The sequence below is a fragment of the Neolamprologus multifasciatus genome, chromosome 3 (assembly GCF_963576455.1).
Source record: "Neolamprologus multifasciatus chromosome 3, fNeoMul1.2, whole genome shotgun sequence".
In the NCBI taxonomy this organism is placed as follows: Eukaryota; Metazoa; Chordata; class Actinopteri; order Cichliformes; family Cichlidae; genus Neolamprologus; species Neolamprologus multifasciatus.
Window position 1 is genome coordinate 11,362,871 of NC_140441.1, and position 24,990 is coordinate 11,387,860.

The window sequence follows — 24,990 nt, forward strand, 5'->3', positions numbered from 1 at the left end:
TGTGTGTGTGTGTGTGTGTTCACTTTCTATCTAGGTTTTTGGCTTGGAGCCAGCTAGGTCTACTCCTCTGGCGCGCCACAAGACAGGAAACTGACATAAAAGAACGGGGAAACTCACCGTGAGCGACACAGGAGCCGAGGCAGGAGCCAAGACAGTGGTCACTGACAAAGTCAGAAGTTATTGTTTCAGGTTACAGGCATATACTGTGACAAGAACTGTATGTTATTGAAGTTATTGTGATTCCATTGTAATGGCCACAAGCTTGGAAAGAGTCCCGGGACGGGGATTGCATCAGTGAAACCGATGCCTTGACCTAATGCTGTCATTTAACCTCCAGTGGAACTCCATGCTAGTAAACAAGCAACACTGTGATCACTTACAGATATTCATTTGTACTGAATGCTCCTCCTGCAAATAAAGGGGGATACCTGTAAAGGGAGCATCTGACCTACTAGCTAGAATTGGGCTATCAGGATAAGCTTGTGTGAACACCTGTGCTTCTAGCAATCTACAAACCATCAGCTAATCTACTGAGCCTCCTCTAGATGCAAAGACCAGTTTTATTGTTCCAGTATAGCCAGAGTGGACAATTAATATGCACTTCAAGGTATCCAGTCCAGAAGGCTGCTCATGAATGCAGACACACTTTTTAAAAAGCTAATTAAAAGCTCTTATGCTGAATGCATACAATCCAGTATCAAGAAAGATGCAATCCTTAATCCGAGGAAGAGATTGGCAACTATCATTTCAGATGTGATGCAACATCACGAGTAACCTAAACTGCATTCCTTACTCTGTAACTAACTCTGTGTTATAGCTCCTCAGATTTTCCCTATTATCTTTTGTATAATTCTTTGAAAGCATAACCACTTATTTTCCTTACATTTAGTCCTCTTCCTGTTGCCCATCTGCCCTCTTTGGTATTTCTTCTGACCTAAATGCCCCTAGTCACACTCCCTCTTATCTATTGGCCACTCGTCACTTGTCATTTCCACTTAATGCCCTTTTCCCTCTTTAGGACGTCCTCCCTGCCATTTCACTGACTCGCTGGCCCTCTATGGCCTGAGATTTAGGTTTAACATTCCACCTCAGCCTCTCTCTTCCATTTACATTCTTCACTGTGCTGCTGTTCAATGAGCACACGTTTAACTTTGACTCTTAGTTTTTCTGGTTAGAGCAGCGGTCCCCAACCTTTTTTGCGCCACGGACCGATTTAATGTCAGACAATATTTTCACGGACCGGCCTTTAAGGTGTCGCGGATAAATACAACAAAATAAAATGATACGACCGAGACAGAAACTGTGGTATTTTGTAAACATAGTCATAAACGTAAATTCACTGTGTAATTGTGTAACTTTATTAGCAGCGTCCTCCTGAAATATGCCAACAATATTGAGAGTAACATCCTCATCTCTGCCCCTTAATGCTTTCTGGTCGCTATGGCAACACGAAAATATTTCTTTCAAAATAAGACACACGACTACAACACGGGAAAAGACCCAGGGAAACTGAGTTAACGATAAAAACCCTGAAAACCATAATTTTCACACCCGAACCTCAACTCTTGCGGTCCAGTACCAAACGACTCACAGACCTGGTACCGGTCCATGGCCCGGGGGTTGGGGACCACTGGGTTAGACCACACATTTTGACTTACAACACCATAAGCCTAAAACCATCCAACTTTAATTGATAACCTCATGGCTCTCGGATACAATATACAGTTTAAAGACGCCAACATTTTCCAAAACAAAGCACTCCCTTAATTTTGCTTACCACCTATCCAGGCCAGTGAACAACGCTGTAGCCCTCATTTCTTATTAGGTCTTCGAACAGATTCGGTCAATACAGCTCATAAAATATCTGAGTGTATATTAAGCTATAGCCCAGATTTTGTGATATCAGATAGCATAATGTCATCTGAGCTCAAAATAAACACAGAAAACTCTTCTATCCACTGGATATGTGCAAATCTCATGATCATCAGGCAACATATACAATACAATAACAAGCAGACAGTCTAGAAGCTGTCAATCCAAATAAAGGATAACAGCCAGTACGGTACAACCAGAAAGTGCATCTTCGACAAAAGTGAGGGAAGTTTTGGAATATACATGCATTTGCTAACTAACTTAATTACTACATTTATTTAAATCCAGTAACCTACAGCAGAGGTTTCTAACCTTTGTCATCCAAGTTCCCCCACAGATGGACTTGAGTGGCCTTTTATCCTTAAAAAAAACCATTATTTGATCTAATTTAAAATGCATTTTAAAACTCACTTTTAAACATGATCTTAGCTATTTATTGGCTTAAGCTATACACTTACTGCTATCTGATACTTTCAGCTTTTTTTCCTACCTATTATGAATTCATTTGAGCCATTTTAAAGTCTACCTCTCAGTACTGGTGTACTTCTGCGTCTGGTTGGGAATCGCTTCCCTCCACACAAAAAGATCCCTATCATTCTGGACATCACGCTGCTTTTGGACATTCAGGTCACTGTCTGGTTCATGTCTTCTCATCATACAAACAAAGACTGAAATCTGCTTAACCTGTGTATAAAACACTGATAAGATGGACCAACAAGGCAAAGAAGGAACTTCAAGTTTGCTTTGACTACACAGACTAGGTCGTCTTTGATCCTGCAGCAACTGACCCCTATGAGGTGACTGACACCGTGACCTTACATATCAGCTTTCGTGAGGATGTGTGCATTCTCACTACAATGAGACGTGTCTACCACAGTGACAAGCTATGGTCTACTGAGCTGAAGGTCATCCATGAGGTCAAGGAAGAGGCCCACAGAAGACAATGCAATCTGAGCAGCTACGCAAAGCTCCTGTGCCAAGCCATAAAACTGGAAAACAGCTAGACTGACGCATTTTTGACAACTGGTCAAAACTGTCCTTTTCTAACATTTAAATTAGTCACTGACCTTAGAGTGTTTTACGACAGGTTTGATATGTCCATCCAAAGATGAAGATGCAGCAAACATTAAGCTGTAACACACTTTCAAACATCTGGAGTCTCCAACAGACTCAATTAGCACAGCTTCCCTCCACATCTGCTTCCTCTTTACAGTATTTTTACCCCATACATGACTCTGTACAGCTTCTGAAGTTGACCAGTGACAACGTGTCTTTCAACAAGACAGCGTATAGTAAGATGACATCAAAAAACAAATGAGAGACTAGTTAGAGAAATAATAAGAAAGATGCCAGAGAGAGTTCAGACTGTGATGATGAAAATAGTCATGCCAGTTATTGACTTTCAAGTTCGTTAGAATGGTCTCTGTTTTATATGGTGTTTACACGTGTTTGCCAAAGTTTCAATAAATCGCTGCACCTATTTCCCATTTTCCTAGCTAAACATAAAACGAGGGGTTGCTCAACACTTTTGCACAGTGCTGTAGACCAGGGGTGTCCAACTCCGGGCCTCGAGGGCCGGTGTCCTGCAGGTTTTAGATGTCACCCTGGGTCAACACACCTGAATCAAATGATCAGTTCATTGCCAGGCCTCTGGAGAACTTCAAGACATGTTGAGGAGGTAATTTAGCCATTTAAATCAGCTGTGATGGATCAAGGATACATCTAAAACCTGCAGGACACCAGCCCGCGAGGCCTGGAGTTCGACACCTGTGCTGTAGACCATGTGGAGATTTAGTGGACTTAATTTGAGGAAGTTGAAGTTAACTTTAAAAAATCAACTATTAACAGTTACAAACATAAAAAAAATCTACAATACTGCCCTAAAGAGCCTCATTTTAGGTATATATTCACAAAATTATTCCTTTACAAAAGAATAACATTGCTCTGAGATCTGTGACACAAGTTAAGTTATTCTGCATGAGAGAAAGGAGAAAACATCCCTTGTCCACAACCTCCCTTTGTCAATTTTATTACATTAATATAATAGATTATATTCAGGGATAGAACCAGGTGTAGTGTTGCAGTGATAAGATCACACAGCACACTGTGGTTTCCCATTTGGTCCTTAATGTTTCTTTTTACAGGGCTAGATAGGGCGATCGTGGCTCAAGAGTTGGGAGTTCGCCTTGTAATCGGAAGGTTGCCGGTTCGAGCCCCGGCTCGGACAGTCTCGGTCGTTGTGTCCTTGGGCAAGACACTTCACCTACCGCCTACTGGTGTTGGCCAGAAGGGCCGATGTCGCGATATGGCAGCCTCGCTTCTGTCAGTCTGCCCCAGGGCAGCTGTGGCTACAACTGTAGCTTGCCTCCACCAGTGTGTGAATGTGAGAGTGAATGGGTGGATGACTGGACGTGTAAAAGCGCTTTGGGGTCCCTAGGCGGGACTAGTAAAAGCGCTATACAAATACAGGCCATTTACCATTTACCATTTAGATTAGTGTTTCCATTGCATATGGCATGTAATAAATCACTAATCACGCCTTTAATTGTTCCCATCCCACCCCCACATGCTGTACTTGTATTGTGCTTTATTAAATAGCTCAGTGTAAAGACCTGTTATAATCAGTGTCTCCAGCTCATCTCACCAGGGCACTGAACGTGCCAAGTGACATTGTGAATACCATTATGGCAGGGTTGTCCAACTCCAGGCCTCGAGGGCTGGTGTCCTGCAAGTTTTAGATGTGTCCTTGATCCAACACAGCAGATTTAAATGGCTAAATTACCTCCTCAACATGTGTTGAAGTTCTCCAGAGGCCTGGTAATGAACTAATCCTTTGATTCAGGCATGTTGACACAGGGTGATATCTAAAACCTGCAGGACACTGCCCCTCGAGGCCTGGAGTTGGACACCCCTGTATTATGGTATTTTGTGAGAACAAGCAAGGCAAGAAGTGCTTGCCTCTGGTCCTCACATAGATAAGATTTGTTAATTTGTCTATTTTCAGGAAAAAAATAGATTATTGATGGTTATAGAAAACACAGCTCCAAAAAGACAGCTCTGGGTATACATTTTTACAATTAAATGAATTGATCCATAGGAAAACCACTTCATTATCAGTGTTATTCATTGTTCAGCTCCTCAAGTTTGTCTCAAGAGTCCCTGTACCTACCTAATTGTGCAGCTAAAAAAAAGGGGTTTTCAGTGACTGACAGAGATGTGAACAGGGCCAACTGTCTTGTCAGCCTTGTCCTTCGTTTCTGACAAAAACATGTACAGTTCTTGGAGACATGAACTTATTTACATTAATCTGAAGGTTAAAAATGTCAGCTTAATGTCTAAATAGGCACAATGGCAAGTATTGTAAGCAATCCTAATAGATTAATGAATGTTTGGATATTTCTTGTGACTGCCCTTAAAGCAATAACACAAACTGAATGTTTCAGAAAGCAAACCGGCCTCATACATTACATCACCTGATGTACCGTCTAATGTCATACTCACCACATCTTTCTCCATCACTGTTGTCTGAATGAAGCTGTGAAAGAAATTAAGGTAAAGGGGACCTGTCTAAATGCTGTCACTTTAACAAATTCCTGAACACACCAATAGTACAGATACTATATTGCATTTAGAACAACTGGTAAAAAATAACCTCAACGATTGTGTAGATTGTGTTTGTAAAGGGATGTCCAACCTGTCTCCAGCTGAGTCGCGTGTCACCAGCAGACAAGTCACTGTCTCCCTCTGTCGTACGCTGGCTGAACAAAAGACACATGCTGACCTTTAGATGGGAAACTACACCTTTAAAAGTACATCTCTCATCAGTCGATGTGACCTGAGATGAAACTGAAACTGACAAGTATGAAGATATGAAACTGCAATGTTTAAAATTTTAGAAGTCTAAACTGAAGGTGGGCCTGTGAAAGAAGCAGGTTTTTACAAGCTTGCTATGTAAGCTTTGTTTCAAAGTGGCCATGAGATGGCAGCTGATGAACATCTTTAAACAGAAACATTAATTAAGCACACTAGTCCAATATTTAATTCAACAATATTACAGTTCTTCCCTAACATTTTCTACACAGACAGTAATTTAACCTTTTTTGTAATTTAACCTCTGTACACCACCTCAGTGGATTTTGAATCAAACAGTAAAGATGTGACTGAAGTGCAGACTTTCAATTTTACTGGGTTTAACAAAAAAATTCACATTACCCGTTTAGAAATAACAATTTTAATACACAGTCTTCTATTTTCAGAGGCTCAAAAATAATTGGAAACTGACCGACGGGTACAGTTTCAAGACCACTGATGATGGGTTCTATACTTCGGGATTTTTATTCACATATTAAATAGAAACCTTATATTTAAATCTATGTTAGTTTGTACTGTTAATGTTCAGCCTCTGATGCGGGTTTGTGTATAAAAATCGCTGGAAATATACACCTTTATAAAACTCTTTGAAGTGCAGAAAGTCTGCACTTCAGTCAAATATTGACTGACTAAATCCACCATGGTGTCGTACAGACACAAAAAAATACAAAAACTGCCAATTGTCCAACAAATTATAGAACGAGATGAGTTAAAGTCATTTATGTGAAATGCTTGACAAACAACAGATTACATATTAGGTTCTGTTCAATTAGATATTGTTACCTGCTCCTCAGACTTGCCAAATGGTAAGCTTGGATACTTGGATACTACTATGGTAGAATGTAGATGGAGAGTCTGGCAGTAAACTGTCCATAAGACATGTGTAATGCAGGAGGACTGTATCAAACTTGGACATGATGTGTTTCGTGTTCTATTCACAAATGACTACAACTGTATCGACTTTTTTCTTATAGTCAAAAGAAAATACTCAGCCCTGATTTGTGATAAACCTGTAGCCTTGCAAGGAGAGAAGCTCAGGCTTCAGTGTAGCTGCGCAAGAGTCGACAGGAGGGTGCATCAGGGCCTCCACTCTGGCTTCTAAAAGCACTGCTTCCCCCTGCTGATACACTGTGGAACTACACTGAGAGGTGCACACATCTGTGGAACAACAGATGTTTTCTTTCCAGTGCCTGCTTCATTTAGACTCCACATACAAACAATATCGCCAAACTAGAGAATGAATAAGACTTCAGTTTAACCTGCCATGATATGAAGGGAGAAGTGCTGCAGTCCAAAGACACTGACCGTGGATGTCATTGGTACCCGTGGATGTCACAGGTTAGGCTTAGTGGTTCTCGACTTACTTTTTGCTTTCTGTATTCACACAAAAATTACACACAGGTTATGCCAGTGTTTGTCATCATATAAACACACAGGTGTTGAACTCAGTTTAATCTGGACAAGTTTCTTGTTACTGTTAACCGTTTGAACCCTGCACTGTTGGTTTTCTATTCTAATCATTCAGCTTTTACTTTCACGCCACTAAAGTGACCAGCTTCGCCTATTTTGCCAGTGATATAATTTGTACCGTTAGCCAACAATTAAAAAAAAATAAATCAGCCATTTAAACTGTTTACAATTTAACTACTAGCTATAGCAACATAATTAATCACTTATGTAAATACTCCTAAAAAAAACACATTTAACAGTATACAATAACACATTACATTATTCATACTTTTAGCGAGCCATATGATTTGCCCCCTTTAATTTATCTCCCTTTTAGATGCCATTTTCTGCCTTTTATCGGTTACGTTGAATTCAAACTTGATTTTTTTAATCCTTTAAGTGTACCAGCTGAGCTTATTTTCTTACACTGGACTCAGTCCCACATTCTCGTAGCCCTGCAGAGATAACCATTTCAGCTTCAGACACAGCTTCCTTTGGTCTGCAGGAGCTTTCCTGGGACAGGTTTTCTCCAAGTTGAAAACACTGGGGACTGAACCGGATACGTCTGTCCTGGGAAAACTAATGCTTCTCGGCTATTCTCACTTTGTTTTCGCCGCATTGCATTTGAAGTGTTAAAGGGTTTCTACATTATTTTGGGGGGCAAAACGCAGATATGCCAAACTGCGAAAATATAGGCGACACCGGTGTATTTTCCCTGGGTAGCCATTGCCAAAGAAAAAACCCAAGGCCTGAGTAATTAACGTGGTTGTACACTAGGGCTGGGTATCGTCACTGATTTCTAGAATCGATTCAATTCCGATTCACAAGGTCCAGAATCGATTCGATCCACGATTCGATTTAATTCGATTCGATTCGATTCACTTCGATTTGAATATGGGAAATTTTGACAGTCAGAAATATTATAATTCAGATCAGTACATTTACATATTTTTGTATCTATAAAAAGGAAGCTGACACACGCAAGACTTTATCAAAGGTGTGAGCGTCACAGCAGATGCCTTTGTGTCAAAGATAAAACACAGAAACACATGAAGGTGATTTTTCCTGGCCTGGGATTTTATAAAAATATTCTGCAGTACATCAAAAACGAAAGAAAACCATTAATCAACACATGAACGTTACCTCTGAAGTTACAGCTGTTTTATTAGAGACATGGCTAAGCATTTTGCATTTTGCATAATTTTAAAAAGTTTAAATTTGTTCAGTATTGAACGGCAGAAATTAGGTTTTCTTTTCGGAAGTATATAAAACGGAAAGAAAAAAAAGTCGGCCGATAGCGCTGTAAACAACGGTAGACTTGTGCGTAACAAGCAAGCGAATAATGCAGAAAACCATACAGAGAGAGGGGGGGGAGAGAGAGAGAGAGAGAGAGCTGTGCATCATGGTAGAAGCAAAACAGTAAAAGTAAGAGTGAATACATGACGATGTTTATGTGAAGTGTAGTTTGGATCTTCTTTTGCTGCTGGTTCGGTCAATATTGTTTGGAGAGACATCAAACTAACAGCTTTACAATCAGCGCATAAAGGGCGTGAACACAAAGCGCGGACCCGCCGACAGATCAGAATCAGCGAGCTGTCGGCTTTCAGCCCCGACTGTGAGAAATTCGACATCTGATTCTGATCCGCGGGCTGCACTGTGTGTTTAAGTCTTTGTGCAGAATCCGTGTTCCTGCTCTCATTTACTGTTTTAGCTGTTTGGTGGTTGTTGAAGTTTTGTGAGATTTCACCTGAGATTCTGGCATTTCGGGCAAAATAAATTTATATTAAAAAATCGATTCAGGATTTTAATGAATCGATTTTACGTAATCCAAGCCAGAATCGATTTTAATCGATAAATCGATTATAAAAACCCACCCCTATTGTACACAGGTGTACTGCGCCGTGCTCTCGCGCGCTGGACCGTGGATTCTACTTTCAAAGACTGTGGGGGGGAAATACACTCCCTGTTATTAATTCTTTGTTCAGAAACATTTTTATTCACGCTATACTTAATAAAAAAACAGGTGCTAGATTAAGCAATTTTGTTTTGGTGACCTTTTTTTCTTGTCAACACACTGCATCCTAATTCTATTTTATCAGCACACATATCTATGAGGAAATATTCATTTCAAGATAACGATATTTTCGCACACTCGAATATTTGTTTGTTTAGTAGTAGTAGTAGTCGTACAGTTCACTTTCAAACGACTGAAACCGGTGACTTTGTGTGTTTAGAAACAAAATGAAACGAAAAGACCGAAAGGCTCTTGAGGGCATAACTGTGAGTGGAACCAATGTCAAGACGGAACTCAGTTACTCCTCTTAGTGTTCCGTAGGGATAGTTATTGTAGCTGTACTTCGTAAGCGTCGGATGTTTTGAAACTGCTGACGAGTGTTTGGATGTTATATGTTTTTGTAAAAAAATAAAAAAGGAAAGAAAAGAGAAAAACATGGATAAAAAGTCCGTACCAGCGCCGTCAGAGGAGGAGATTGACTGGGGAGGAAGTGGAGCAGGAGGGAGCAAAAATTTACAAAAGGACAAAACTTTATTGAAGAATCTGCACACTGGTCTTCCTAATCCACCTTCGGGTGCTATAAAATGTTCTCTAATAAAAGGAGACTATCTCTACTTCCACTATGGATGCGACGGACAGGATGACAGAGGCTGGGGGTGTGGCTACAGGACCGTTCAAACGCTGTCTTCGTGGATTTGTCATAACTGCTCTCCGCCTAAGAACCACTGCAGGCCGGTACCAAGCCTCCCCGAAATCCAGCAAGCGTTGATAACAATGGGGGACAAAACCGACTCCTTTTCAGGCTCCAGGGAGTGGATAGGAACATTTGAATGCTCTCTAGTCCTCGACCATTTCTACGATGTTCCCTGCAAAGTGGTGCATGTCAGAGGCGGAGGGGCCGAGCTGGAGCATGTCGCAGTGGCTGAGCTCCATCAGCACTTTGAGAAGCATAACTCTCCAGTGATGATGGGAGGAGACAGAGACAACTCCTCAAAGGGGGTATTGGGGGTGTGGACCGGGGATAAGGGGAGCTATTTGCTGGTTCTCGACCCGCACTACTATGGATGTGAGCTGGACAGGACAGAGTTGCAGAGGAGAGGGTGGGTGGCATGGAAAAGAGTATCATCTCTGGATCAGTCTTCATTTTATAATCTGTGTCTGCCACAGACTGCAAGACTGCTAAATGTGTTTTAGCCATTCAGCATGGTTGTTTCAAAATGAGCTGCAGTGCCATCCTGTGGTTAAACTCATTAAAGCTCTTGAAGAGCAGCAGTACCAATCTAATATGTTGGTTTTTGTTTTCCTTTTTTTTATTAGAAATTTGAGGATCGGTTAATTTCTTGGTCAAAACAGTGTGTTTGGCTTCTCAAATGTCTTCATTTTGTGTTTTTGTGAAAAATATTTTTCAGTATTCTACATTTTGTGCACAAGATCATTTACTATAAATGCATGTGTCTTCTGATCATGCTGGATTCACAAAGCCATCATAAACGAAGGAAAATCTTGTGATCACCTACACATGATATGTGCTGGACAATGCTTCAATATGCACTGAGAGAGAGATCTGTACGCATGTAAACATATTAAATGAGACAAGCTTCATTTAGGCTCACTCAATTCTCCGTTTTATTCCTTGCATCATATAATTTAATTTGACATGACATCTGGGTTCCATTTATTTCTTGAGCTACATTTCTGCCAAGAGATCAAAAGATCACCTTTTATATCATTTATCTGATACACAATCTTTATAGAAAATCTGGAAGTTCTTGTCCACATCCATCCTCCCCTTGAGGAATTTCTCTAGGTTTTTGAGAGGAACCTCCACCATTTGGTTGTTAACACGATCATTTAGCCCATATGCACCAAAGACAGGGAACTTATAGCGCACAAAGTACGGCGCATTTTGGTCGAACTCGGTGCAGCAGTAGGCCGACCACATGTACTCGGGCACAGCTACCCGGTCCTGGTTGTTGCGACGGATCGTGTGTCCAGAAGTGGTGACCCCGGTGATCACAAAGGCTTTGCCGCGGCAGTAGTTGTTGAGGCGCTTTCGGATGATGTCTCGGTGTTCCGCCCAAGGACCCATGTTGAACTCCCTGATTTGAGGCACCACGTTCGTCAAGGTGTAGGTGGACGCCTTGTCTAGAGAGTCAGCCTGATGCTCATCGGGATTTAGTTGGCCGCGTTCATACTGAACCACATCAGCGTAGTCCTCCAGGACTGCCTGGGAGTCCTCAAAGTTCATGTGCATGTTTGCAGACTGGGGAAAAGGCTCCATGTTACTGCTGCTCTTTTCTGAGGCCAACTATGGAGAGACAGAGAGAAAAGAAAAAGCAAAGTAGTTTTACTCACAGTTTGCACAATATTTTTTTTCTGGGAATGGTGCAAAGACTCATGGGAATAGAGATGATATGATGGTATTGTTTGCTTGTGCGACTGTTTAAATAGACCAGTAGTTGTCCAGTAACTCAGTGGAAATGTGAATAAGCTCATATCTTGTCACACTTATACAAATATAGGAGACAAAATTCATGGTATGTGGGCAAAGACTTGAAGTTATATTAAAAAAAAAATCTGTTTATGAAGATTAACCCCAACCTGACACACCAGATGGCTGCCTCTCCCTTAGCCTGTTTCTGTCGGAGGTTTCTTCCTGCTAAAAGGGAGTTTTTTTCTTCCCACTGGCTCCAAGTGCTTGCTCTTCATCTGATTGTTGGTCTTTACATTACAGTATAAAGCAGCTTAAGGCAACTGTTATTTTGATTTGGCTCTATATAAATAAAACTGAATTAAAATAGGAAGACACAAACAGTATAACAGCGTCCAAAGGGTTGAGAGTCAGCTGCTAAAGCTTACAATAAGTGCAGCCATGAACTGTAAACTCTGTTGTAGTTTACACAAAGCACCGTTAAAAGTTGACAAATCTAGCTGCCAGTGCTTTTCTGCAATTAAACAGCCACTTCTTACAGAAAAGAAACTAACTTTTGTCATTTTTTAGAGAAAAATGCCAAATTTGCATAAATGGTAATGGCAACACTAGCTCAGTGAAATAGCACACAGAGCTAATAAAGCAGCTTATCTCAGCTTTACATTGTTTCTATTACAGTAGCATAGTTGCTGCAGTTCTTTAGCTGCTTGTTAAGAAACATCAGGTGATATTGCCTTTACACTTCCAAAAATGTCAGGAAATCTCCATTGAATGCATGTGAATAGATACAGAGTACTGTGAATATATGGTATATATAGTGTGAATAGTATTATAGATATATAGCACACTGTATGGGCAAACATGCAAAATTGAGAATGAAACCAGGCTTCTGTTTTATTTGTTTCATCTTCGACTGAGCTCGCCAGCGCTCTCACCTGAGGCTCGAACATCCAAGGGAAATCCACCTTCTTCTCCCCGTCTGACTTCTTGAATGTATAGGCTGAGTAGATGGGGACGTGTTTGTGTGAGTCGTACAGGGTGACATAGCGGGGTTTGTCCTCATACCGCTGGCAGATCTTCTTAAAAGAGTTGCTGAGGTATCCTCGTGGTGGCGTTCCCATAAAGAGAGAGTCCTTGCAGCGCTCCGCATGGTTGAAGTCTCCTACCACTCCTGCCTGGGACACTTCAAGCAATCCACACATTAGGAAGATCATGGCAGCTGCCGTTGCTAAGGCACAATTTGTAAATGTAGGTATCATCACTGCAGCTTTTTTTTTCTCAGCAGCTCTCTTTTGTGTCTTTTTCGATGTGTCTGCTCTTGCTAATATGTCTCTAATTCACCTGTGACACACCACTGCAATCTACTACTGCCTAACAAGTACAGCCTCTGTCCCAGCTCTATCACACCCCACATTTCCCTTCATGCCTCACCTGCACTTCAAGCGAGCAATTCTCTCATTGTAAAGGCTTTTCCATATATTCAAATTCCCATGAGTGTCGTAGCACTAGTTATCAGTCACCGAGAGCATTTTATTACTGTAAAGTGCAGAGGACAAATGCCACTCACTTGAGACCTTCAATTCAAAAATAGCCTTTCTTCCATCGTCGGCCTTGTTGCAGTGAATGAAATGAAGCTGAAGTTTAATGAAAGAGTAGAAATGGGAAACTCATGTTTTAAAGCCAGTTTTTGTTTTAAAGTGTAGAAGGAGACTTGTATTGGAGAATTCCCACATATCAAGTTTAGATTTTTCATTTCAGCGGCAAATTAAAAAGCTCTATCCCATCATAAGCTGGTGCTGTAACTTAATCAGTGTTGGGGAGTAACGGAATACATGTACCGCCGTTACGTATTTAAAATACAAAATATGAGTAACTGTATTCCGTTACAGTTACAGTTTAAAAAGGTGGTATTTAGAATACAGTTACTTTGTTGAAATAAATGGATTACACGGTGGTACTTCCCTGTTTCATATTGTGGCGGGTCAGGACTGTTTGGGGTTTGTTTGACAGCTACGCTCTGTTGTTCCAGGCAGCAGCACGGTTGCCATGGTTACAGGGTGACGCTCTCTCTGCGTGTTTCCTGGGTGAAAGAGGCCTTTTTGTTGTTGTTGTGCTAAGCTAATAGGCAGAATGCTACAGGTATAGCTCTAAAGAATGTAGCATCATGGGCAGTGTAGTCCGTGCTGCAGGGAGAATGGACTGCCATACACGTTATGTGTCTGTGAGCGAGGGCGGGAGATAAAGGAAAAGTACGAGCTGTCATCGAGCAGAAACGGGAGCTGGAAGCATGTAAATATAATAATAACCACTGCAGTCAAGAAGAGAGCCTGACGAGCCCAGTTGTAAGTAAGCTATTAAGACTCGACTGTACACCGTGTTCGTGTTTTCCTCCAAAAACAATAAGTTCTGTTGGAGCAGCCTTTCAACGCCTCTCTCTGTCTCTCGCTAGCAAAGTTGACCCAGACAACAAAGTAAAGCTAGTTTTCAGCTACGAGCCCGACACAGAACCCACCGTATTAGCCAGAGGTCCCTTTACTACGGTTCGGAGCCGCGGACCTTCAGTAACAGTAATAAATCACAGCAATAGTACATTCATGTAGTTGTAAACAGCATGATAATATATTAGGTAATCCAAAGTATTCAGAATACGTTACTCTCATTGAGTAACGTAACGGAATACATTTTGGGGCATGTATTCTGTATTCTGGAATGGAATACATTTTAAAAGTAACCTTCCCAACACTGAACTTAATATACATATGACGTCTGATGACAGGTTTCAAATTGGCCAGAATATGTCAAAAACAAAACTTCAGAGATAGTTTCATTCAGTGGTTTATTCCTGTGAAATATATGAGAAAGTTACATTTTGTTACATTGCAAGAGTGTTTAAAGTACAGTATGGCCCCTCCCCCACACCTTTCCAACACGTGAACAACCTACTAATGTAAATCCCCCCCTCCCCCCGTCCTTGATAGCTGGCTATGCCTCTGCCTTCAAAGTAAAGGCTACGCAGAACAACAAAAAATACACGCGATATCCAGTGTCTGCAGAATTTATGACCCGCTTGGAAGCTTTTGTTTTACCTGATGTAACGTGTCATATAAATTACCATGCACAGTAGAAAAAGCACAGGTGTAGATAACAAAAGAAATTATGGTTGCAAATTTCATGGATGCTGTTAGCGATAGCTCACTGTCACACTGTCATAATTTACCTGGATGTTTTGTTGGCACATGATGGCACCTCTTTTTACTTACAAACACCACAAAGATCAGTGACAAATTAAAGGAAAAATTAGTAACCTCTACAGCTCCTTTATGGTTTAGTTCTATGTGTTCTCTTAGAAGGGGCACTGTGAGTTAAAAGAAACTTTTCATAACCTTTGTTTTATGATTACAACATTTTATTCTGATGGGTGTGGTCTCCTCTATGATGACGGTGCCCCAATCCAGAGGGCATGAGGATTACTGAATGGTTTGATGAATTTAAAGCAGTTCATAGATTATGGCCTCTGTAATAACAGGATTAAAACCCAATTGAATAATCATAGGAGATAAATCATAAAAACACCAAATAATAAAGGGAATAAAAAAGATACAGGAACGTCTGTTGAGAGATTGATGTTCCAGAGACCAATGAGAAGGTACACTGGCACTCTTCTGGTAGGACTACTTTTTTTGTCTTTCTTTAATTTGTCAAATGTTAAAATATCTCTAAATATTTTCCCTATGCAGTTTTCTCAGGTGCTTGTATGGAACAGTCGCCCACAAAGATCTGAAAGTTCTGGCTTACAAATTCTGTCTTCTTGAGAAACTCCTCCAGCTTCTGAACGGAGACTTCCACCATGTCATTGTTCTCATCCTCGTTGAGGCCATAGTAAGCAAAAGATGGGAATTTATAACGGTTCATAAAAGGTGTGTTGTGGTCATAGTCAACACAGCAATATGCTGACCACAGGTAGGTGGGGACTGCAATGCGGTTCATGTTTTCCCGGCGGATCATCTTGCCAGAGGTGGTGACCCCGGTGACAATGTGAGCCGTTCCACGACAGTAGTTGTTAAGCCTTTTGCGGATCATGTGTTCCTGTTTGTCCCAGATTAGGTTGTTGACTTCAGGCACCACGGGTACCACATTGGTGAGGGTGTAGGTAGCTGCTTTGTCGTCAGGCTCATTCTGATGCTCGTCTGGGTTGAGCGTGCCGCGCTCGTAAAGGATGGCATTTGTGTAATCGTCAAGAACAGCTTGGGCATCTTCAAAGTTCATGTGCACGTAACTCCGTGGAAAGGGCTGCATCTCGTCTGTTTCAGAGGATGTGGACAGCTGTGCAGAGAGACAGACCCACAGCAAATGAGAGCATGAGTATGACTGAATGCGATTACACAACTAGGCAACAAATTCTTACACACATTTCAAAGCAGTGAACTTTCTAGTTTTCTTTACCTGAGGTTCGTACATCCAAGGGACATCCATACATTTCTCCCCTTCTGAGCGTTTAAATATGTAGGCAGAGTAGATCGGTATATGGTCCACAGTGTTGTACAGAGTCACGTAGCGTGGCTTTTTGTTGTAGTACTGACAAATGAACTGGACGGAGTGGTGTTCCAGTCCTCTCGGTGGCGTTCCCATGTAGAGGAATTCTTTGCACTCTGGAGAAAGCTCTTTTTCCACTTTGCCTATTACTGCTAACATTATGCTGAAAAGTAGAAAAGCTGTCTGTGCCCAAGCTGCCATAGCTAGGAGGGATCCTGAAGCCACTCTGGTAACAAGTTAAAGCTGTTAAATAGTATGTTAGGTATATTTTTGAGCTCTGCTACAAATGACTGCGTGCGTCTTTATGCTCAGTAAAACAGCTCATACACATTTCCCACTCTGCTCTCTGTAATCTGGCCTCAGTATGCAAAGTAATGCCATCTTTATACCTTATCATATCCACCCACAGCTGGCGAAACAGGGACTATGGCCAATGGTGCCTCACACTGGTTAGAGTAATGTTATTTCTTTGAGCACATCCTCCCAGATGGTCAAGCATTTATCAAAAACACAAAGCTATACTTGCAATTTTAAAGTGCCTTGGGCTTTTAAAGATCGTTGTGCGTCATTATGAACTTTATATTTGCTACCAATGAAGTGTATACTCTACTCTACTACTACTGATATCACTGACAAATGCAGAAAAAATACAAGTTAAGTATATTAGGGTTACATTAACATACATTTTTGTGTGTGTACACTCATGTTGTTAAAAACCCACCATCTGCCTGTTCTGCACAGCCTCATTTTTAACAGGCACGGTCCCATGTATACAGTGAGTGTATCCTTACAGCCATCCTTTTTTTCAAAGTAGTAACTATTAATCGCTGCATGTGATGCCTTTAAGGTACATGTGTAAGGTTTGGGGTTTTTTCTTTTTACAGAAACATGAGTTACACTCTCGTCTAAGGATGTAAATGCTGCAAGTACAGAATGCAGACTACTAAAATGACTACAATTGCTATGATATGATCATGGCTGCATTCTATGTTATCAAGACTGTTGTGACTGTTGGTAGCTGTAGAATTCCCACAGAGCTGCATAAACTTGCTAACAGCTACCTCAGCCCCACAGTTATTAATTCTAACTGCCTCAAAAATAATAACTTGCAGCACAACAACAGGGTAGTAACATGAAAGAACTTTTATTTGCAAAATTAAGAGATTACTAAAATAAAATACAGAATAAAATACATTATAAATAAAATACAGAATGATTGTGCCACAAAAGAGGCATATCCTGAGATATCATTAAAACCAGCTTATTTGTGTCCTCTGTAATGGACATTTGTTTTTGGTCTATATCTTTTGACTCATTTGATGATGTACTAAATAGAGGAAATCCTGGGCTTTCCACTGATATCTCGTGTGTTTGGGCGGTCCCTTTTAGCTCCAAAGAGGAAGGAAATCACAAAAAAGTTCAATGGGAAGATTTTTTCCTCAGTTCTCAGGAAGATATAACAAAATCAAATATGTGATTGTGACCAAATGCATATTTTCAACACTTTCCAGACATAGAAGCACTCATTTCTTCCAGCAGCAATATGTGACATGCTGTTTTCTATCTACTGGTCATCCTGTGAAATGCAAAATAATGAAACATTTTTGGATAAAGACAGAATATAAGTTAAAGATACTCGTGGTTGCTCAGTTCTTATATATGGCTATAATTTTCTTTCCATGGAGGAATTTCTGAAAATTGTATTTTACTATATAAATAAGTGCACATTTGAGCTTTATTTGTTCAGCATTACCATATACAGCACAGGTCAGCAACAGGCAAATTCTTCTCCGTCACCTAGATCAAAAATGAGGTAGAATATTTAAGCACAATGTTTTAAATTTGGTTTGAACATCTGGACTCTGAAATTGAGCACTTTAGAGTTCATAATACAAATAGAGTCGAGGAGAACAATAGGTGGGATAAAGACAAAGATGTGGACAAATCACAAGTCAGGTCATTTTGGCTTGAATGTATTCAGTTTAAGTGCAGGAAATTTTAACAGCTATGGCAATTACCCCAGGAAGGATTTAATAAAGATGCTATTGGGTTCATAATTTTTTTCCATAAAGGCAAGATTAATAAATTGTAACAATTCAATGGCTCTATTCCTTTCTAACTGAATTATACTTTAATTTATTCAATAACATGTGAAGCAGGATTGCTCAACACTGTAAAGTTGGCTTAGTCCTGTTTTTGCAATAGATGCATTTCAACATTCCTGCATTACTCTGCATCCTGTTAAAAAGTCTGCAACTTTTTTTCATGTGTGAAACCCTTTTTTTATTGCCAGTGTGTGAAACAGACTGCAATGTGACTTTAAAGTTATACTGTTTGTTAATTTCTGTGTTGCCTCTAAGAGCCTGTGAGTGAGACAAGGACATGACCATTATGGTCACAATGTTTCTCCTCAGCTCCCAAAGATAGCACTGACCAGCTTTAGCCAAGTATAGCATACAAATGGACTCAAAATAGAAAACATGTGGCTTCAGACAGGGATTTGCAAGTGACCTTAGCAAGCAAGCAAATTAGCATTAGCCAGCGAGCTGCCAGTTTCTCCATAAAAGTAGGGTAAGCTAATGCTAATGCATTAGCTTAGCTAGCTAATGGCTAGTTTTATCTAATGAAGCCTGTCTATCTGTAGGACAAAAACAGCAGAGAAATCAGGACAGACTTCAAGTCAATTATAAAGTTTTTCTAAAATCAAGTCATCTTTCTTAAAATACCTCTGGGTAGTTGTTTGGGCTTTTAATTTGATTCATTAATCGCTAAACATTAACTTTAACAAAATAATTGGCAGATTTTTTTAAGCGTTTAAAAACGCTGCAGAATATTTTTTAGAAAACATGTTTTCCTTTTATTCAGGTTTTCTCTGAGCTGGCTCATGTTAGCTAACACTAGCTTGGCTACTAACTGCAAGCTAGCTTTTGACAAAATACTGTTTTTCATGTAGAAGATCAACTATGAAAATTCCATCATACTAAAACATTGGTAAGGTCTCTCCTCTTCTTTAAGGTATTTTCTGCCACACATCCCTTGTAGAATACGGCCATGTCACTGTCTATGTCAGTCTGGCTCCTTAAGAATGTCTCCAGAGTCTTTAGAGGTACCTCGACTACACTAAATCCAGCCTGTTCATTCAGTGCATAGCCCCCGTAGCTAGGGAACATAAACCTCACTTCATATGGTGAGTTATGATCAAACTGTGGACAGCAGTATGCCAGCCATAAGTGTTTTGGAATGATGAGACGGTCCCTGTTATTACGCTGAATGGCAGCCCCTGAAACAGTCACCCCTGTCACCACAAAAGATTTGCCGTGGCAGAAATTGTTGAGTCGTCGGCGAACGATGTCTAAGTATGGGTTCCAAGAGGTTTCCAGGAAATCTGTGATCAGTGGAACTACGTTGGTCAGGGTGTAAGTGGAGGATTTGTCATCTGGTTCTGCTTGGTGCAGGTCAGGGTTTAGTGGGCCACGTCGATATCCTATGGCATCTGTGTAGTCCTCTAAAACAAGCTGGCTGTCCTCAATCAGAGGGGGAGTCTTTTCACTCAGGGGAAGTGCCTTCATGTTACTACTCTCATCATTTGAAAGCAGCTGTAAGAAGAGGAAATAAAAGACATGACATTTAGCAATGTTAAAGTCCTCAATCCACAGGCCAAGACACTTAAATAAGAGCAGTAAAGCCTGGAAGCATCTTAATCTAAGGCAGGTATTACACATCATATTTCACAGCCTGATTGTTTGTTCACATGACAGTTAAAAAATATAGGTGTCAGATTCTTAATCCTGTGTTGCCAGATTCAGGTCATCTTAAAAAAAAAGAGCCAGATCCAGGAGGTCAGATGTACCTTACCATAACCCAACCAACCCTACTCTGGATGCTGAAACTGAACACACACACATCTCTCACAAGAAAATATAATTGGAAAGCTGGTTGGCAGGGATACCAAAGTAATTATGGTTTATAATGACTCACATCAAATGAGCAAGAAAAAATAACTTGCCCTAAGTGTGCTATGGATGAATACAGTGAATGTGCTACAGACGAAATGCTGATTAATTATTGTCTGAAGCTAGACATTGATTTTAAAGATGTTATAACATTAATATCAATGTTTTCTTTCAATAAAGTGATGAATAAGAATATGGATCAACATTCCAAGCTAGTCTTTTAAGTTAGCTTATCAAATCATCATGATCGAGCGATTATTTCAACAGTAAAATGCTGTCAAAGCTTAAAACACAGACTTAGTGAAAACAGATGAAATACGGTGATTTATGTGAAATCAATATGTAGCAAGGAGCAACAATTAGTCAAATTCAGCTCCAGAAGGTATTTCTTTTAGCCTTGAGTCCAAGGCTGAACCAGAGCCAGAATAGACCCAGCCGTAGCACTTGAGGCAGTTTATTTCTTCTGGCCCATTGGATATGAATCATTATAAACCAAACCTACTTTGGTAAACTAAGAGGCTCCGTTAATCAGCTTTCTTAGAATACATATTTAGCCAACACAAACAAGCTTCGACTTTAACTCTCATCTTTCAAACTGCCAAACTGTGTCTTTAAAATAGAAGTGTGTTTGGGGGCATGTCTGGGTGATTAACAGCTCATACTGTGCTGTTGGGTCTTTGGTAACAAGCACCAGACTGATTTGAAGTAAAATTAACTCATGTAAACTAAAGTAACTCTGGGAAAAAAAATATAAAAATTCTAGTACCCGGTATATGCACTGTTCTTGTATAGATTATATTTTTTAAACAAAATGTTATCATGCCCCAAAACGTGTAACATCTCTTCAAAAAGTGGCAAGTTATAGCTACTGTGCTGCTCTGAGGCTCTACCTGAGGCTCATACATCCAGGGGGTGTCCATCCTCCTCTTCCCGTCAGACTTCTTAAAGATGTAGGCTGAGTAGAGGGGGAGATGGCGACTGCTGTCATACAGTGTGGCGTAGCGAAGTTTGTCTGCATATTTCTGGCAGATCCACTTGAGGCTTGTTCCTCTCATCCCTGCAGGCGGGGTCTGCATGTAGAAGAATTGGCTGCACTCTTTGAAGCTCTTGGACACGGTGGCGCTCACCAGGTGGGACGCCATCAGCAGGGTGATGGGGAATAAAGACGTGAAAAACAGATGCATCCTCACACAGCTGGAGTTGCCTGAAGAAAATATAACTGGGTTATTTCTTTATCGGGTCTGACATGTTTGCTATGGCTGTTGCGCACCAATAAAAGACCGAGAGACTCAGACTCCATACTCCGGTTCGGCTTAACGTGTCATCCTGTATCAGCATTTCCTTCAGCAGGCGCGTACAATGACAGCTGGACAGAGACGTTCTATGCAAAGCAGCAGTGGCTCAGGTTGGCCTGGTTGGCTGGATACCTCACTTATCTGGTTTAGTCATGCAAGTCTGCACAGCCATTTGTCAGACTGCATTCGTTTTCTACCTTTCTAAAAATGACATCACCGTGTTCACCCTATAGGCTAGGCTTCCTACACCCGTGTGTTGTTGTAACTTTATATTTTCTATATTTCATGCAGCACATGGTCTTATCAGTATGCACTATGTAAAAATGTAAACTCCAAAGATACTGGACACCCTGGATGGATGATATGGATGTTGTACAATATAAAACGTTGGGGTGTTGTACATGTAACTCAAAGCAGGACACAATGATTTACAAGTTACTTCCTCTTGAGTTTGCAACTAGTCATCAGTGGTCACAGCCATCTATGTCCACTGTGAGCGACCGTCTTTGAACAGAGGCGGTGGTTTACGACACCAACTGTCTGCCATCTATAATCCAGTTTTGAGATCCCTTCCCAGACGCCTTAACGCCCACTCACATCCTGGGCCATCTGACCTCAGGAATTCGCATGATAAGGTGGGGCCAGGTTTCACAATGAACTCACCCGAAACTCTGGCTGATTGGGACCCACACTCAGTTCCACACCTTGGCTCAGGCGATTAGAGGATCATCAGGGGGTCCTTTTGTCCCTCTGTGGGGGGACACTCCCACTAGGTTTATATCTGGGACTCTCCACTATTTGACCTTAGAACTGAAGAAGCTTCTCGGATGAGAGGTGAAACGTCTTCAAGTAACCTAAAGAAGTCCAGACGCTTTTCTTTGCAAGCTCCTTTGACTAGTCATAGTAATGTACGTATATGTGACTTCTCTGACTTTACTTTATAATTTGTGTTATCGCAGTTCGTTTCTAAATTAGGATTCCTTAATATTAGAAATTTCCATTATCATGCTCCTGCACTGGTCGTCTCCTGTGCCCTAACACTTCTCTGAATCAAGGATGGGCTGGATTCATTTGAGCTCCTGACGTCCCGTTCTTCTGTCAGGATTTAAGGATCAGCTCCACCACCAGATTGTCGTCTTCACTAGAGTGGTGATCCATCTCCTTGATGACCTTGGTGCCTGCATTCTCCAAGCACTGATGTCCTCTTTTTCTCAAATTTCTGTGACTCTCATGTGGCGGAAGAACAAACCATCTGAAAGATGCAATCACATGTCACCGTCAAGCTGGTCCATGTTTTCAGGAAATCCTTGCTTAAACACTTACCTCAGCAGCTCACTTGCCTGCCCATCCTCCAACAATTAGGAAAGCCTGCAGAGATCGGATCAGTGGCCCTACCCATGGTAAGCATCCTCACCACCTTCTGACACCTTTCATAAACAGCTCAGCATCAGATTCTGTCTGGACTGACTTTCTTTTCCTCTGTCCTAGGGTAATTCTACCAAGTAGCCGCCTCCATTCCCGTGGATCCTCAGTTCCTCTGTTTTTGCTCAATGCTCTACGACATTAAAGCCACTTAACAGTCAAATACTCACTCTTGGGTCTTGCTTCAGAGTCTGTTGGTAATGGCTTTAAAAGCCTTGACAAAAATCTCAGTAGCCAACAAACATAAAAACACAATTTAATGTTTTGAAGTAAAAATGAATTCCTGGACTGTTAAAGATAACGGATTATATTTTACAGTGTTCTGTCTTCTGAGATTAAACACTATGTCTACATTAAATATACATATGCAGCATGTGAGGTGATGTAAAAGTGTAAATAAGACAACAAAATATCTAATTAACAACTGAATCACATCCTGTCTGTAAAAAAATCTGAAGAATGAAATAATGTAATGTTTGGTTAGTAAAATATCACTTTACATTGTACCACAGTGTTGTACTCTTACTTCCAGCTAATGTAAAATAACCTTTCCAGAAATGCTGAAATGGTCCAACTGAGAATAATAAACTCAGCTGGCTTCTTCCTGCACCTTTCATTCACAGCATCTCAAACAGTGCTGCTGGCTGTGTGCCACGCGGCCCACTTTCCTGCTTCACTAGCCAAGCTGAACGCTGCAAGAACAGCACCTGGGACCAGGCTAGCTGGACATGGCTTTGATGTGATCGCTGTGAAGCATAAGTGAGCCCATGTAACTGACATGAACATCTGGCAGCCTTCACAAAATCCTCCATAGGGGGAAACTCCAGAGGTGTTAGTGCGGTTGCAGAGAACTGGGTACGCCTGAACCCACAAATGAGCTATCATTCTGCATGAATCCAGTGTGGAATTCATAGGACGATGTAAAACCATGACAAACTGGGACATGACCTGAAGACCAGAAAGACGTTAAGAATTAACTCTATCAAGACTGGTGAAATAAAAGGTTGGGCACTTCAAAAAACAATTACGTTTCTGCAGACAGTTTGAGCAGAGGTTCAATAATGTGGTGGTAGTATAACTAAATTCCTCTGCTTAATCAAAGCCTTCAGAAACTTTAAGAAAAGGTTGAGAGGCAAACAATATACCACCATCTACAGCTGCAACATCCCCTACCAGCTGACTGGTAGAGGTCCACTGTCTCTGTCAAGGGGGCCAGTGCCAACATGTTTTCCCAAACTGATGGTGTTATTAACCATCTGAGCATTGTCCAATATGTGCTTCATTTGATTAACATTGAGTTGAAAACTATTTACTTTGCAATATATGGCATATTGGAATAAAATATTAGAGAGAATCCACCTCAAGAAAAGCTGATAATCCACATTCCATATTGAAATTTGCAAATAAGTGTTTCGATGACACTGTATGGAAAATATTTATATGTAATGAAATTAGTCTTCAACCTCTTTTCTTTCCGCTGTCATACAACAATTAGAAGTTGTAAGATTTTTTTGTGCAAAATTATCATACATACTGTTGTACCTATTATTTGTTTTTAGTTTTTAATAAACTACATTTCTGAAATTTACTTTACCAGCAACTGAAGAGGGCAGGACTGCTACTTTTATCTTCATTAATCCCCATTTAAACCATCCGGTTGTGTGCACACTTGTGCTGCTGTGCATTCAACAGCACCCTCTAACGACTAACTCCTACAACTACCGCCAGAAAAGCATTGCGCATGCTCAGTAAGTGTTTGTGTTTGCTGCCAGTACTGCGAGGCATACAATTCACTGTTGAAACAATATTTAACTGTGCTTTTACGCTCAACGCTACTGACAGCAGCGTTTGTAAATGCAAGTTTAATGGAAGTTAATTTCATTGCTATTCTGTGACTGTTGCCTCGCGAGTTTGCATTGCTCTGGCTGTGTTGTGCATTTAATACAATTGCGTGCTAGCAAATGCTTTCGCTCGCCAGCTTACTGGCTAAATAAACCTTCCGGACGTTCTGCCTGTAAAAGCATCGCGGCGTGCGGTACACTCCAGTGTCCAGGCTGGTAAATAGGGGTGTGTTTGCCCTGCTACAGCATTGGTTAGGCGCTTGTCAATGTCCAGTCACGTGGTGTCACACTGACGGCCATGTTTCCGAAA

At 40.9% G+C, this 24,990-nt stretch overlaps 4 protein-coding genes and 1 pseudogene across 5 annotated transcripts; 1 reads left to right on the forward strand and 4 right to left on the reverse strand.

The window, feature by feature from the left end:
• Nucleotides 1-5,695: 5,695 nt before the first annotated feature.
• LOC146521606 (zona pellucida sperm-binding protein 3-like) lies at nt 5,696-7,810 on the reverse strand (annotated as a pseudogene).
• A 1,313-nt stretch (nt 7,811-9,123) lies between these two features.
• Nucleotides 9,124-12,203, forward strand: ufsp1 (UFM1-specific peptidase 1). Its single transcript, XM_085143459.1, has one exon. It carries the CDS (start codon nt 9,641-9,643, stop codon nt 10,397-10,399), a length of 759 nt encoding a protein of 252 aa, XP_084999585.1. The 5' UTR covers nt 9,124-9,640; the 3' UTR covers nt 10,400-12,203.
• LOC146521608 (endonuclease domain-containing 1 protein) lies at nt 10,615-13,357 on the reverse strand. Its single transcript, XM_085143432.1, has 2 exons — nt 12,572-13,357; nt 10,615-11,513 (listed from the first exon to the last, which is right to left on the reverse strand). Exons 1-2 carry the CDS (start codon nt 12,893-12,895, stop codon nt 10,932-10,934), a joined length of 906 nt encoding a protein of 301 aa, XP_084999558.1. The 5' UTR covers nt 12,896-13,357; the 3' UTR covers nt 10,615-10,931.
• Nucleotides 13,358-14,597: 1,240 nt separating this feature from the next.
• Nucleotides 14,598-16,791, reverse strand: LOC146521609 (endonuclease domain-containing 1 protein-like). The gene is made up of 2 exons (XM_085143446.1): nt 16,080-16,791; nt 14,598-15,959 (listed from the first exon to the last, which is right to left on the reverse strand). The coding sequence occupies exons 1-2, from the start codon at nt 16,368-16,370 to the stop codon at nt 15,366-15,368; spliced, it is 885 nt and encodes a 294-aa protein (XP_084999572.1). The 5' UTR covers nt 16,371-16,791; the 3' UTR covers nt 14,598-15,365.
• Nucleotides 16,792-17,297: 506 nt separating this feature from the next.
• Nucleotides 17,298-24,853, reverse strand: LOC146521610 (endonuclease domain-containing 1 protein-like). Of its 2 annotated transcripts, XM_085143419.1 has the most exons (3): nt 24,434-24,853; nt 21,013-21,326; nt 17,298-19,765 (listed from the first exon to the last, which is right to left on the reverse strand). In XM_085143419.1, exons 1-3 carry the CDS (start codon nt 24,522-24,524, stop codon nt 19,145-19,147), a joined length of 1,026 nt encoding a protein of 341 aa, XP_084999545.1. In that variant the 5' UTR covers nt 24,525-24,853; the 3' UTR covers nt 17,298-19,144. The 2 variants fall into 2 exon arrangements, with proteins under 2 accessions (XP_084999545.1, XP_084999536.1); XM_085143410.1 differs by lacking the exon at nt 24,434-24,853 and having other exon boundaries at nt 21,013-21,876.
• Between the last annotated feature and the right edge of the window lie 137 nt (nt 24,854-24,990).

What these genes read in the sequence shown, in the direction of transcription:
- ufsp1 (XM_085143459.1), top strand. Translation starts at nt 9,641, where the DNA reads ATGGATAAAAAGTCCGTACCAGCGCCGTCAGAGGAGGAGATTGACTGG.
- LOC146521608 (XM_085143432.1), bottom strand. Translation starts at nt 12,895, where the DNA reads ATGATACCTACATTTACAAATTGTGCCTTAGCAACGGCAGCTGCCATG. An exon ending in CTTGGATGTTCGAGCCTCAG is followed by an intron (nt 11,514 to 12,571) that starts GTGAGAGCGCTG and finishes GTCTCTCCATAG; the next exon opens with TTGGCCTCAGAAAAGAGCAG.
- LOC146521609 (XM_085143446.1), bottom strand. Translation starts at nt 16,370, where the DNA reads ATGGCAGCTTGGGCACAGACAGCTTTTCTACTTTTCAGCATAATGTTA. An exon ending in CTTGGATGTACGAACCTCAG is followed by an intron (nt 15,960 to 16,079) that starts GTAAAGAAAACT and finishes CTCTCTGCACAG; the next exon opens with CTGTCCACATCCTCTGAAAC.
- LOC146521610 (XM_085143419.1), bottom strand. Translation starts at nt 24,524, where the DNA reads ATGCACAGCAGCACAAGTGTGCACACAACCGGATGGTTTAAATGGGGA. An exon ending in CCTGCCCTCTTCAGTTGCTG is followed by an intron (nt 21,327 to 24,433) that starts GTAAAGTAAATT and finishes TATTTTCTTCAG; the next exon opens with GCAACTCCAGCTGTGTGAGG. An exon ending in CCTGGATGTATGAGCCTCAG is followed by an intron (nt 19,766 to 21,012) that starts GTAGAGCCTCAG and finishes CTCTTCTTACAG; the next exon opens with CTGCTTTCAAATGATGAGAG.